General features: G+C 44.4%; 1 protein-coding gene across 1 annotated transcript in view; it reads right to left on the bottom strand.

Moving 5' to 3' along the window:
- Positions 1 to 5,597: 5,597 nt before the first annotated feature.
- The window catches only part of LOC144790825 (vomeronasal type-2 receptor 26-like), a 115,492-nt gene continuing 106,453 nt past the window's right edge, over positions 5,598 to 14,636 (bottom strand). The window contains exon 3 of the mRNA XM_078665499.1: positions 5,598 to 6,532. Coding sequence (XP_078521625.1) covers positions 5,598 to 6,532 — 935 coding nt within the window. The remainder of the gene's footprint in view (positions 6,533 to 14,636) is intronic.

Raw genomic sequence — 14,636 nt, 5'->3', positions numbered from 1 at the left:
TCCATTGTAGGAGAGTAGGGTCTGCTTCCTTTGGTTACCCCTACTTTTTTCTGGGATTCTCTGGTTTTTCGACTTTAGTGTGGCATTTACTTTAGGTACATACCAGATTGGTTACTGGGTCACCCTTGTGAGCCCCTGTATAGTGTACCATAGGTACCCAGGGCATAGGTGCAGCCTAAGCCTACCAGGGGCTGCAGCATGTTTTCTGCCACCCCTGGTTTGCCTTCCAAACTGACACCCCAGGTCTGTTCACACAGCCTTTGTAAGGCGGTGTAAACACCCCTTACTTAGATATAGTATACCTATATCTATATATACATATAGACACATATACACCTATAAGTCACTCCTATGGCAGGCCTTAACAATCCTGGAAGCAGAGTGCTTGGTTTTATGTGAGAGGGTGCCCTAGCATGAGCTGAGCCCCTCTCCAACTTTCGGAACCATTTCCTTATAGCTGTTCAATGATGTATCCATACCATATACTCTTAAGTGCATTATAATCCTTGAGGTTAATGCTAACTTTGGTTTGGCTGTATCAAAACATGTCGTGTAAGGGGTCAAACACTTTGGAATACTACCCCCCCCCCCCCCCCCGCCAGTCCTGGTGGCAGGGGTAGCATTCCACCCTTCTAGAGGGAGAAGACATGTAGTTACTGGTTTACCCGGTGAAAGTTAAACAGAGCCTCAGCATCGCAAAATGGATGCTGCTGCCACAGACACGAGTCTGCCCTCCTGCTGCTGGACAAAACTCCCGCAGGGGAGGCCTGGACAATAGATTTCCTGCCCAGGGAGGTGCTGGCACCTCCCCAGACTGGCTCTTTGTGTATTGGGGCAGGGAGGGCTGCATTCAGTGAATGCTTTCCAGACACTGCCTGGGACACACTATGTGCTCCATGCATTTCCCAGTTCAAACCGGTTGCTGGGGCACTCAGCCCCAGCTCTGGTGCGAAACTGGACAAAGGGGAAGGGGTGTAGCCACCCCGACCCCAGGTCCACCCATAGGAGGGACCTTAAAGTTAGTCCGAACCCTAAACTTAGTATAAGTATAGGATCCCAGTCCCTAGGACTTTAGATTACCCTGGACGAAACTCTGAAACATATATCCTGGACCTTCGACATTCCATTTCGACTGGAAGACGGAAGACATCTCCCTTGTGGTCAAGGAGTGACCACCCTTTTCAAACAGGCACCAAAAGCATCTTTGCCAGTCTGCATTTTCAAGGCTCCTGCCGGATCCTGAAGAATCTGTGACACAGTACATGGACTTCCAGACATCTCTGACCCCGACCTTCGCTCATGGCAAAGCTGAGACCCGTGGCGGACACGAGAGACGTGGGACCGGAACTCCTGGACATCCTGCATTTTGCTACCTGCATCAACTTCCCGAGGTATCTAAAAGTTGTGCATTGGGGTGCTTAAAACCCCAGATCCGAGAACCTTTTGCAGCAAAGCTCAGAGCTCCACACTCCATGAGTGGCCCGTGGGCTTGCTTTGTGTATTTCCGCAAGATGTGTCTTTGTGGTTCCTAGTCCGTTGGCTAGTGAGGCCCGAAGAAGACAATCCTTTAATCTAACTTGCTTTCCTGATTGCTCTAGGCTTGCTCCAACTTCCCTGCAAAGGAGAAGTTCCACAGACCTTGCTGATCTGCACCAAAGCCAATCTTGACATCCTGCATGGGTTTGATTGTCGAGGCTTGTTGGGTTCAATCCGATACTGACACCGCAGTCAACTAGATCCTTTGTGGTACAGCTCAAATCCAGCTCCTGGTTGTCGTCAACGCCTCCTGGTCCTCGTGGCTCGAGAGACAAACTTCACCTTTTTTACCTGCAAGCACCCGACATCTGGTGGCATCTTTCTATCGCCGCCCTGGTCACTGGCTAGTGGCCCAGACTCTGTCTCCTCTGCTTTCAGGTTCTTCAGTTCTTAAATCCACCCTTGGATCCACCTGGACACTTTTCCTCTGGTCGCCTGCAGCACTTCTTTGCAGATCTCCATTGAAAACGCCGACGAAACCCGACACGAAAAGGCACCTATGCACCCGGCTTCCCTGGGTGAGGTAACACGAGTACTCTATTGCTCCCGAGGGTCTTGACTCTCAAGGTGTCCTAGTTTAAAAGGGTTCCATCGTAGTCCATCTCGAAGTGTCCTTAAAGTGTAAATGTGTAACTTGTTCATTTCCCATTGAAAGCCAATGGTAACCTGTGGCTGTGTTTAGACACTGCACACATCTCCCGTGGGCCTTGTACTTCCTAACCGTTGGTTGTTTAGAGTAGCCCCAGAGATTCCACAGGCCCCAGGCCTGCTTTCTATTCGAGATGTGGTTCTTATACCACTATTTTAGTATATGGTTTGTGAGGCCCCTAGGGCATAACGTATACTGTGCAACTTATCGTATGCTAATTGAGTAACTTGTATTGTACTTTTACCTCTGACCTCATAAAGAGTGCAGAGGGGTTGTGTTTAGAATAAATACATGTATATTTGATATATACCTTGTCTGGTGTGCTTTCATTTGGTACTCAAGAGATTATAAATTGTAAAGCAACTGGCCTAATTCACTTTCTGAAGTCTTAGCCTGAAGACTGCTCACCATCACTAGGATAGCTTTCTAGAAGGTTGACTTTACAACCACCATCAATACGGGTCGATTAGACTGGTGCAAGGTGCCCACTAGAACTAGTGGACATCATATGCCAGGCTAACTTCTCACATCCAATAACTGATTATTTTTACTTCACAAGGCTTGTCTCAGAGGTTGGTGAAGAGTGAGACACTGGATGTCAATTGTGGTGACCATACACCTCCGAAAGCCGCTGTTGTCTTTCCTTTGAATCTCACGAGCTGTCCAGCTGACATTGTTATTCAGCCGCAGCCACAACATAATGGGCTCAGGTTAGCAAGGCATTTAACCAATCCCATTCATTTTTTAGACTCTTTAATCAAAGTTAATTTAAGTAATTGTATATTATTAATGAACTACCACCAACTATACTTACAGTGATTAGGAAGAGAGTCTCTTAAGGACACACCATTATGAACAACCGAGAATGCATTCTCATCCTTCACCGCTAACATCTACCAATTGGCAGTACTAAGAAAAAGTATTCTGCAGCCCTCTGCAGCAACACAAAAATTGGAAATTTAAGGACAGTATTAACTCCTCTTTTCATTTTTTCATATGGAGGTACCCTCCCTCCAGTATTAGGAACATTAGCAGTACAATTCCACTGTGTGCAAAACAAACTAGACTCCAGCTTGTGTACATTAACATGCAGGAGGGTTTCAAAATGCAACCCAAATGCCTTGTTCAATCTCGTAACCTCACACCTTTTCCACAGCTGTGTTGGATAGGTCACACACATACAAATAATTATACATATGCAGAGATGGCACCACTAGGATCGCTGCTTTGCGTCAAAGGGAGAGAACAGAGCCACACCATATCTACTAAGATACAGTGCTATTTCTCTCCTACTGTGGTGAGCACTTTAGGCTGTTTGCACTAATATACTCATGCTTGCACCACAGAGCTAGGGTGTGTGTGTGTGTGTGTGTGTGATGTCAATCATTGGTTTTGCCCTGGCAGGGTACTCATCCAAGACAAAAACTATGTTTAATCATAGTTTTCTACCTTTTCCACTTTGTATGCGAGTTGTAAGATGTGGCACACATGCAAAGTTGGTTAATTTTAGATAAAAGAAAGATTGTGTTAAACTTTACAACTGTCTTGAGGTGGCATACTTTTTGAGGCAAAGTCAGCTTTCTAATACGATGAGGTTTTTCTTCAAAATCCATGGTTGGTTACATGGGAACGGCCATGTAACCTTCAACCTAAGTAGTGCAAAGTATCACCATCTGCTGTTTTGAGTCAATATAGGGCTATGTTCCCATTCAAATCAGTATGTGAGCTGGTGAGGAAATCCAAAATCAACACTTTATACTGATTTGTGTCACTGTTGTGATGCAAACCAGATGCAAAGTGTTTTATAAATCTGTCCTCAGATTAGCATGAGTATTGAGCCCCCCACCCCCCACAAAAGTTATGATTGTGTCTTCACGGTGTGCAGCGTCAGTGCCCTCAATTTTACCAAACTTCTCTAGTCCTATGACTGCTGCCACCTGTTCCTACAAAGTACTCATGGATTTCTGGGTGTCCACCAGTTTGCATTGCAGTCCTTATGTTCTTTACAGCTTTTCTTAAATCCTGAGCTTGTAATGGAATACTATGCATAACTGTCCTTTCAGCCAGCACCAGCACAGAAATTGGCGCCTAGTGCCAATGCCAGTACCCTTGGACCATGGTGTAAGGGGATCTATGTTGTTGGCATGATTATTCCAGTGCAGAAGGAACACTTTTCTGCACAAAAACAATCAATGGAGGCGTATTCCTCTTTCTATGTGTGGTGCAGCACACAAGGGAAGTGGAAAAAACGAGGGGAAATTAAGTTATTTTTCCTTGTTATACCTCCCCGGGAAGGTGCACAGTTTTGACGCTTTGCCAGGTTTACAGATCCCTATAAATCTGAGAATGTGTTAAAACCCATGGGTGTTGCATAGGGAAACCCACTGTAACTCCTTCTTGATGTAGAGTAAGGCAAGGCAGAGCTTTACCCCATATCTATCAGGCCATGTAAAGGCATGCAGGGTGGCTTTGCTTCACCTCATAGATATGTTTCAGAGGTCTGGGACACCGCAAACTCATAAAAAGTGACACTCTGGCGGCGCAGGCCTCTTGTCAATGAGGCGTTTTGCGTCACAGAGCGGCAAGGTGCATTGCACCATGTTAGCTATGATGTTTAGTGAATATGGCACTGCCTATGTAGAAAACATTTGCACAATGCAGCACAACTTTTTTTCATGCAACACAACTCCATCTGGCTGTTTGTAAATTTGGGGAAAACTGCTGAAGCATGGCTGTGACAGAGAAACATTGTGTAGAAATACAGGCTAGTTTTGCACTGGACTGGGACAGGAACAGACTAATTTGCATATAGCCAGGTTCTGAGCTGGGATTGTGCAATGAGCTAAAAAACGGTGATGGATTAAAACCATGATCTCTTGACTTGGTAAGAGTATTCTGCATCATTCAGAAACTCTGTCCATCACCACCCCCTTTTTCCAAAATCGATTTTATCCACACTAAGATTAGTTTTGTAGGACTCCATTGAGTACTTAGGTGTTGGATTATAAAAAACACTTGTATGTAAAAATAGATCTTCATTAAGTAAATTTTTATTATCGAAGGATGGCCAATATGGAAAATTACACGTAGGTTTTGCAGACATGCCAAAGACATTATAAATTTGAATCAGTTTCATTTTTCTAGTGGACCTCAACTTTCTCATATCAAAATATACATCATTGTGACACACAAATACATATGTTTGCATAAATATTTTTCTCCACTGACTTTGCCTTTTCAAATGTCATTGTGACCAAGAAGGCTGTACATGTTCTGAATGAGATTTACAATGTTGTCTTGTGAGCGTTTGTAGCGTCATAGTGAGCATGAAGACATAGGGCAGGTCCTATATAAATATGGCAGACAATGTCCCATCCTTTAAAGTGGAAGAGGAGATCCCTACATGAGTTATTTATCCATTGATTCCACGCTTTTTTTCTTTATTCACTTTTCTTCGTCCCATTATATGCTCTTTTGTGTTCACATCAGGTCTCAGCAGGATGATGTAGCACTTGGGGAAGAATATACAACTCAGCAACCCAAAACTCGACGCCAGGATGGCAAAGATCTCCACTGACACCATGAGTGCACCCCTTGTGCTCAGGTAGGCAGGGACAAAGGAGACCCAGACACTAACAAACACCAGCATGCTGAAGGTGATCATCTTGGCCTCATTGAAAGAGTCCGGAAGCTTCCTAGCCAGAAAGGCCACCACCAGTGTGACAGAAGCAAGGAAGGACATGTACCCCAGCATCAGCCAAAATGCCCAAGTGGAACCGTCATTGCATTCATTTAGGATCCGCTTAATGGAGTACTGGAAATTCAGCTGTTGGGATGGAGGTGAAAGGATTAACCAGCAGATGCATATGAGGAGCTGAATCAAGGAACAAGTAGCTGTGATGCAGTACGGCACTTTAAACCCAAACCACTTCTGAAGCGGACTGTCAGGCTTGGTGGCCCGGAAAGCCATTATCACTGTGACGGTTTTTGCCAAAATACAAGACACACAGAGTGCGAAAGCAATACCAAATGTCACCTGGCGAAGCAGGCAATTCAGAGAACGTGGCTGCCCAATAAACATTAGCGGGCAGGCAAAGCACAGGACAAGGGCTAGGAGGAGCATGTAGCTGAGGAGCAGGTTGTTGGCCTTTACAATAGGAGTTTGATTGTGTTTGATGAACACCACAACAATACAGAGTGAAAGGAGGCTGCAGAGAAGAGAGACAGTGGTCAGGACTATTCCAAGAGGTTCCTGGTATGAGAGGTATTCGATGGGTTTGGGAATGCAACTGTCCCGTCTATCACTGGGCATCTGCTCAGCTGGGCAGGGGAAGCATTCAGTAGAATCTGAAAATGAGGCCAATAACCTTGTTAATACTTGTGAATAGGACTACAATTTCCATTTCATTTTGGAAAAGTATTCAGTAGCACTCAGCAAACAGAGATACATAGAGACATTCTGCAATACATACATAGCTTAATAAGTCAGCTAGCTAAAACATATGCACATATTTCTGTAAAAATAGTTGCATTATGGTCTGAACAAATCATTGTCATAAGAGAACACTCAATAAAGTAACATTCACAGGCACATTCACATTCTCCCATCCTCAGACCGCATTATACGTCGAGAATAACATTTTGCGCAATAACAGCCCAGGAAAGTTCTATTGTTGCATGATAAAGAAGTTAATATTTGTGCCCACTACTCTGGCTTTCCAGTTGGGTATTTCTAAATGACATGGGTGTGAAAAAATATTTGAACCGTTCTACTGTATGACACTCTATTTACGTAATGCTTTGGCTGCTCAGTTTTCTCCAATTATTATCTTAAAGGAATGGCAATAGTCAAACCCTGGGGTTGAATCAGAATTAGTGTGAAACAGTTGATTAATTTTGAATCGACTCTCAGAATGAGTTCATCAGTATGATAATGTGGACGTGTTCCAAGTCTAAATTACGCATATGATATCTATGAAATATAAAGACAATTTACAATTAGTGCATACGATGTGTATATTTAGCATAGATTCATTCAATTCCACATTGATCATTAAAGTAAAGTTAGAATTGAAAAACTCAACTCAATAAACGAAGCGTTGTCAGAGAGACTGCATCTATTGAGAATGTATGCAGAATTTACCCACAGCAAGGCATTTAAAAGGATTTTTCAATATTTATGCCTATAAAAGTGTAGACTGACACAACCTGATTCCACTCTTTTTTTAAAGGGATTTTTTTCTTATTTACTCTAAGATGGTGTAGAAAAAACATGAAATGCATTGTAGTTTGGAAAGATGTGTAAGGATTACCATCTTGAGGTTAGACGTATTTGTTTTGTATGGATAGCTTAACATATAGGGCAGGAGACACATATTGTAAGTGAATTAACAAACATATTTTATGGTCACTGCTCTCCCAATTTAAACAATCTTCCTGACTTTCTGCACATTAAATACTTCATTATACATTTACAGACACCTGACACAGTTTACTATCTTTTATTTCCTCCCATTTTAGGTCTCGGCTAGACAGTGCATGTACTGTCTCGAAAATAAATGTTGTGTTTAATCTGTGAGCTTTATCCCATCCACAGGATTACCATTTGCTCACGTTATTGTCTGTCTCATATTCAATATCACCATTTGGCCCTGGGATGTATGGTCATGCATCTTCTTGTGTTTAGCCCTACCCCCAGAGCATGGACAAAGTACTTATGAACATCCACTGCTCCCATTTTTATGTCCATTTTAGGACTTACTTTTTTCTTTCTTTTTCAGCAATCTACACAGTGTCATGCTTTTACCAGCTCTATATCCAGCCTGCAACCCACCCTCATGCCCTATCCACAGATCACTCACCTCCCCGTCGCTGCTTTTCCCTTCATTGCTACTTTCTGTTTTCCCCACCTCCCTCCTCCCGTCTCTGCTTGCACACTTGCACCTCCCGGTGCTTGCCCCGTCCACAGATCACCGCCTACCCTGTCACTGCTCTTCCCATCAATGCAGCTTTTCGTTCCCCCGCCTCCTCCCTCCTGTCTCTTCTTGCTCCGTCGCACCTTCCAGTGCTTGCCCCATCCACAGAACACCTCCTACCCCATCACTGCTTCTCCCATTGTTGCTGCTTTTCATTATCTCAACCCCATCCCTTCCGTTGCTGCTTCTTCCCTCACAGCTCCTGGTGCTTGCCTCATCCACAAATCACCATTTCTTCCGACCCCATCACTGATTTAGACCCCCATCGTAGTATGTTTTGTTATGGTGAGTGGTGGTGTTCTGCCTTTTAATGTTCGGTTAATGTACAGCTGACGTGCTGATTGGAGCATGTGTGCAAGGCTGCTATTACCTGGCACAGTCTCCGTTTATTTTCCACTCGTGTGGGTACTAAGTGTGTGTGCGTGTTTACATCATATGTGGTCATTCCGCAATGGTGTTTATAGCTGGAAAATCAGACCTCAAGTGAATTGGGCATGCATTATCACAGCACATGTCAGAGCTCCTAAAATACGTGTACCTTCTGCTGTAATTGCATAGCCAAATTTCTCCTGTGCAAAATGATTGAACAGTTTGTTCCACATTTTATAGGGTGGAACTTTTTCCGCATTAATCGCTGAAGCGTTTCCATGCATCATTGCTGCCTAACTTGAATTCTCTTGAAAGGAGCCAGACTGAATCTTGATATCATTAAGGTCTGCCTGTCCCTCCATGTCCGTTGTAAAAGTAGTCCTTTTAATGTGGTTTTAATGGTTTTAACGTGGTTATCGATGAGATGTATTTCCTCATGTTCACTACTGTAAACCAGTCTAAGACTGATTCTTTCTGGGTTTTTTGTGCAGTTTTATATAGTGCCAACACCACCCAAAGGTAGTGGAGCACTTTACATTGGCATTATTTACTTTTTTGTGCAGTTTTATATATATATATATATAGCACCAACTCCACCCAAAGGTATTGTAGCGCTCTACATTAGCACCAGTTCCTTTACACGAGGACACTTTCATTTTTGTAGGCACTTGCAGGCACATGCATCAAAGGATTTTGCGATCGCAAACGGTGCGAACCGCAAAAATCGGCCGTTTGCGATCGCAAAATCTGCTTTTGGAATGCATGAAGGGTGAAGGCCCTCGCAATTTGAGAATTCGCAAATATTTGCGAATTCTCAAATTGCGATTGCATTTAAGGAATCGCATTTTGCGATTCCTTAAATGCAATGCATGAAACTTTAAAAAAATTGCGATTTCACAACTAGGGGGAGCAAATTACCATGAGGTTGAACCTCTTGGTAATTTGCGAAAACTTTGAAAAATGCACTTTTGTGCATTTTTCAAAGTTTCATGTTGTGCACACACATGCCCTTAGGGCATGTGTGTGCACAACATATGTGCACAGATTGATTTCAGGGGTGCAACAGGGTGTCCTTTGGACACCCCTGCACCCTTGAAATCGCATTCTCAATTTGCGATTCGCTAATTGCGAATCGCAAATTGAGAATGTCTTCCCATTCATGAATGGGGAGGTATTCCTTAATTGCGACTTGCAATTTGTGAGTCGCAATTAAGGAATATTAAGAAATCGCAATTTTATTAGCGATTTCTTGATGCATTGCATTTTGCGATTCCTTAATTGCGATTCCTTATTTTTCGCAATTAATGAATCGCAAAAAGCAATATTAATGCATGTGCCTGTTGGAGATTAAGGGATTTGCCCAGAATCAAGAATGTTAAGCCGACATCTAAACTCGACCCTGGTTTCTCTGCTCCATAGTCGGCAGCTGTGGCCCTTACGCCACATCCTCTCCCAAGAGGACGCCACACGTTCTCTCCCTAGCCTCTGCCTCATTTCCACATTTTGTGATTATGGCCAAATCACTTATTCTTCTGGTGGCAGCCCGCATTTGTTGTTGGTTGCCTGTCCACCTCTCGGCTGTGGCTGCTTGCCCCGCTGAACTCCATTGCACAGATCACTTCCTTCCCGACTCTGCTTTTCACATTTTCTTCTGCAGTTTTATATAGCACCAACACCACTAGAAGATAGTGGAGTGCTTTACATTAGCACCAGTTACATTAGAGAAGGTGAAATTCAGTTTTTTAGGAATGGCGAGATTAAAGTACTGATTACGAACTTGGCAGATGGTATACTCCATCACAAACATGATGGATATACTGTACACTGTATTACATGTTCCAGAGGGTATAATGGTATTGTAATATGGCAGATGGGATATCTGTCACATTTGAGATAGAGTATCGCATCTGCCAAGATTGTAATCAGGCCATAAGTGATTTTCCCAGAATCAAGGATGTTAGGCTGATGCCAAAACTCAAATCCAGTTTCCCAGCTCCATAGTAAGCAGCTCTGGCCCTTACATCACATCCTATCCCAAGACGACGCCCCATTGTCTCCCTAGCCTTGGCCTCCGCATCACATTTTGTGATTACGGGCAAATCACTTAATCTCCCCAAGGGAGCCCGCATTTGCTGTTGTTTGCCCGTCCATCTCCCTCCCTTCGCTGCTCAGCTCTGCTGAACTCACTCTGTGGGAACTGGCCCTTTTTGCAGGGTAATCCCCAAATGTTTTGCCTTCTTCCTCCTATTTTTTGGACATTCTTTTTTGTTGGTTTTAGGACTCTGGGCACATTACCGCTGCTAAAGTGCATGTGGTCTCCCCCTAAACATGGTATGATTGGTATACACCTTTGTGGCATATTTGATTTACATGCAAGACCCTTGTACAGTGGTATCCTGTATATCCAGGGCCTGTAAATTAAATGCTACTAGTGGGCCTGCAACACTGATTGTGCCCCCCACAGACTTAACCTTTCAAACCTGTCTCAGGCCTGCCACTGCAGGGCGTGAGTGCGCAGTTTCATGTCACTCTGACTTGGCATTTAAAAATACTTGCCAAGCCTTAAACTCCCTTTTTCTCACACATATCACCCCTAAGGTAGGCCCTTGATCATCCTATTGGCAGGGTGCTGTTTAAGTAAAAGGTAGGACATGTGCCTTTATTGTGTGGCATATCCTGGTAGCGACAAACAGCTCTCATAGTCACGCATTGGGAATTCTCTTATATATGTTTAAGCAGTAATTCCTGATCTGAAAGGAGTAGCATTGCCATGTTTGGTGTGCTTAGAATGGTAGTGTTAATCCTGCTTATGGTATAGGCGGATGGTTTTACATTACCATTTTAGAAATGCCACTTTTAGTAAGGGGGAATTTCTCTGTGCTTATGACTCTTTGCGCTTTGCAGCCTGACTCCAATCCATGTCTAGGCCAGGGTGATAGGTAATCTGTGTGCATACTTTCCAGACAGCCATTGTACAGAAAGGGTTGGGTGTGGCAGGGTTACACCAGCATTCATCTGCATACTGATGGTCTTCCTGGGCTAGGAGAGAGAGGGGCGTCACACTTTACATTTGTATAGCTGTGTCCCACCCTCATGGAAAGAGCTGATTTACCCCCTACTGATGTCTGAGCCAAGGCTGGGGTTGATAGGGGGTGTTGTGCACTTTTAAGTTTTCCTTTGAAGTCACCTCTTGGAGAAAGACATTTTGGAGTATAAGTATAGGGGCTCTGACCCCATAATCATATATCTTGCGTGGACTGGTAACCAGATGCTGCTGGCTCCCCAGACAGCACGTTGCCAGAGGACTGTTGTGCATTTAAGAGGAACCTCAATTGGAACTACTTGCCTTGTGATGACCTGCTTGCCTGCTTGACTGCTGGAGGAACTGCCACTCTGGTCAAGGGAGCAAGTGTGCTGGCCTGCTAACTCCTTGCCTGCTCTTTGTACGCTCAGTGTTCTCCTATGGCTTGCCCAGTGTATTAGCAAACAACTTGTGTTGAGGTGCTCCTTGTTCCAAGGAAGTCAGTGCATACTCAGCGCTTCTAGGGCATTGAAAGTAGCGTGTGTGCCCAGTGCCGTAAATGCAGAGTAAAAGCTCACCACCAGCACGAGGAGAACCCTCTCCACAGCCACACTTGCATTGTTGTAGCAACCAGGCTTGCCTTCCACAGAGCAGCTAGGAGGAAGGCATCGCCTGGATGGAGAAGATCACATTGCGTGGCTGGGTTGGATTACCTTGCTTGGTTCAGGAGAGGTTGCCGTCACTACCAGGATCAAACTGGAAAAAAGGTACTGTACGTTGGACCTCCGTTGTCCCCTTCACTGCTTCGTGCACTAGCAAGTGGCAGAGTAGCCTTCAGTTCCCTGGCCTTGGAGGGGAGGGCCGCACTGAACCCTTGTTCAGTACTCGGACCCCCGTCTCTTGGAGCAGTACTATGATGATTTGAGGCCAAACAGTGCTCCTGCACGGGCGGTTCCGTCTCCTTTCTTTGTGTTTAAGCAGCTGCACTGCATGCTTGCAGGAAGCTGCATTTGAGCATATTAAGGTAGAGGGACCAAGTGAGGTCTCTGGCTGGTCTCCTGAGTTTGTTCCCCTTCCGCCTTGTATGCTGGGTGACATACCTGAGGGCACTTGTCCTTTGATTCAGCAGAACCGGTGCGGATCCTCAAGGGAAGTCCCAATCCCCATAGGGGAGTTGTTTGTTTTGGGAACTTGCCAAATTACAGAAGTTTCTGGAAAGTGTGCAGGTGCCCCTGTGCCCTATTATCATATATTATAATCCTTATGATATTCTTCCTAGACCTCCATTACCGTTAAGTGTCTAATAGGAGAGGAATGTTGTGCCTTGTTCTTAGCACTATAGGGATCCATTGCGTCCATAGGCTATAGTGGAAAGTATCCATTGTGGCTATGTAACATTTGGTGATTTATGTGTTTTCCCTAACTTAAACTGCTGCAGTTCATACCCTGATATTATAATGTATGTTGTTTTGATTCTTGCATTGTCAAGATAATGACTACTCTCTCAGGATTTGCATAGTATGCACAGTGTTTATGATTCATGTCCCTTTGGTCTATGTTATGCATAATATACTATATTTTTATATAATCCTGTGTGGTGTCTTTTTTGTGGTGTATTAATTGTTCTCTGTGTGAGTGTGTTGCGCATATAATTTACACATTGCCTCTGATGATAAGTCTGACTGTGCTGCACCCAGCTACCAGAGGGTAAGCACAGGTTATCTTTGGTGTGTAACGTACTTGCCCTGACTAGAGTACAGTAGCGGCTGGTAAGGTTTGTGAGTGGTAAGGCTGGGCTTGGTCTGAGGAGTAGGTGGAGGTGTTCACATTTGAGGTGCACAGCATTTTATGGGGAGGTTAGTCACCATTAATGGACTAATCTTAAGTCTCTTTCAGCACAAGCCCCTCTCTGTCACCTGCTGCTTCTAAAAGTCACCCAGTAACTCTTCAAGGCATCTTTTGAGGCCTCATTACATGGCCCGGACAGCACATGCATAAATGTCCTCAGTAATTAACTGGCGCTTGTGGTCAGTGCAGTCATTAACTGCCCCAGGATTTAAGGGGCATATGCAGTGGTCATGGACACGTGTTTGTCAAAAACCAGTTGCCCCTTTGCACAGCTGCCCTACCACATCACCAGCCTCTCCACCAGAGCTTTTACCTCCGGGCTTACCAAAGGACAATGCTATGTGGTCATGTTTCGGAAGGAGCAAAAGCATACAAGAGAATAAAGTCAATTACATGCATTAAAAATGTGCCTCGCATTTCCATAATAAAATGTTTAAGTGCAAGGAAGGAAGATATGTCTTTGTATACGTTAATCTCACTGCACAGTCCTGGCTTAAAAAACATAAGCATTTCAGAAGAGTCTTAGTACCCCGCCGGAGGCATTAAATGCGTGAGCACGCCAAACAGGTCGGTCACTGACCCACAATGGAACACATCTGAGGAGAGCCACCGAGCTGCAGACTGTAGACGCACCTTTACACACATGTTGCAGTGCACGTTTCATACAGAAAAGCACACATTTTGATTTATCAAAGTCATTCTCCTCCCACCTTGACACTTTTGTATTTACCAGGAGCTTCACTCTTTTCTTTGACAAACTACTTTAAGGAGGGAAGGGCGAGGGCCAGGTTGTTGCTTTGCTTTACATGCTCATCTGTGAGCTATATCTTTCACAGCAGATGGTGTAGCACCTTGTTCAGCCACAGACCAGATAGACTTCACTCAAGACCAGCTAATGAAGCTCCAAGCAGTGGTTGATGCTACTTCGCAGTACTCAGTAATAGAAACTGCAGCGTTTCAAATAGTGACAGAGAGATTGACTTCCCTCCGTGTGGGACAGACTCTGCTGGGCCTGTGAATGAGTTACAGACATGGAGTGACTTCACTGCATCACCGGTATAGCTGGCCTCTTTTCACATTGCTGACACAGGACTAACGCCCGTGTACGAGTTACTTTGGAATACATTGACAGTCCAGTCATTTAATCTTGAGGTAATTCTGACCCTCTTTGAAATTGTTGCCATCGTGCTGGACCGATCTTAATTACCGGACCAGTGATAGCTCTGACATTGAAATT

The sequence above is a fragment of the Lissotriton helveticus genome, chromosome 11 (assembly GCF_964261635.1).
Source record: "Lissotriton helveticus chromosome 11, aLisHel1.1, whole genome shotgun sequence".
NCBI classification, from domain to species: domain Eukaryota; kingdom Metazoa; phylum Chordata; class Amphibia; order Caudata; family Salamandridae; genus Lissotriton; species Lissotriton helveticus.
The sequence above is the reverse complement of the archived record's forward strand: the minus strand, read 5'-3'. Positions and strand labels throughout refer to the sequence as shown.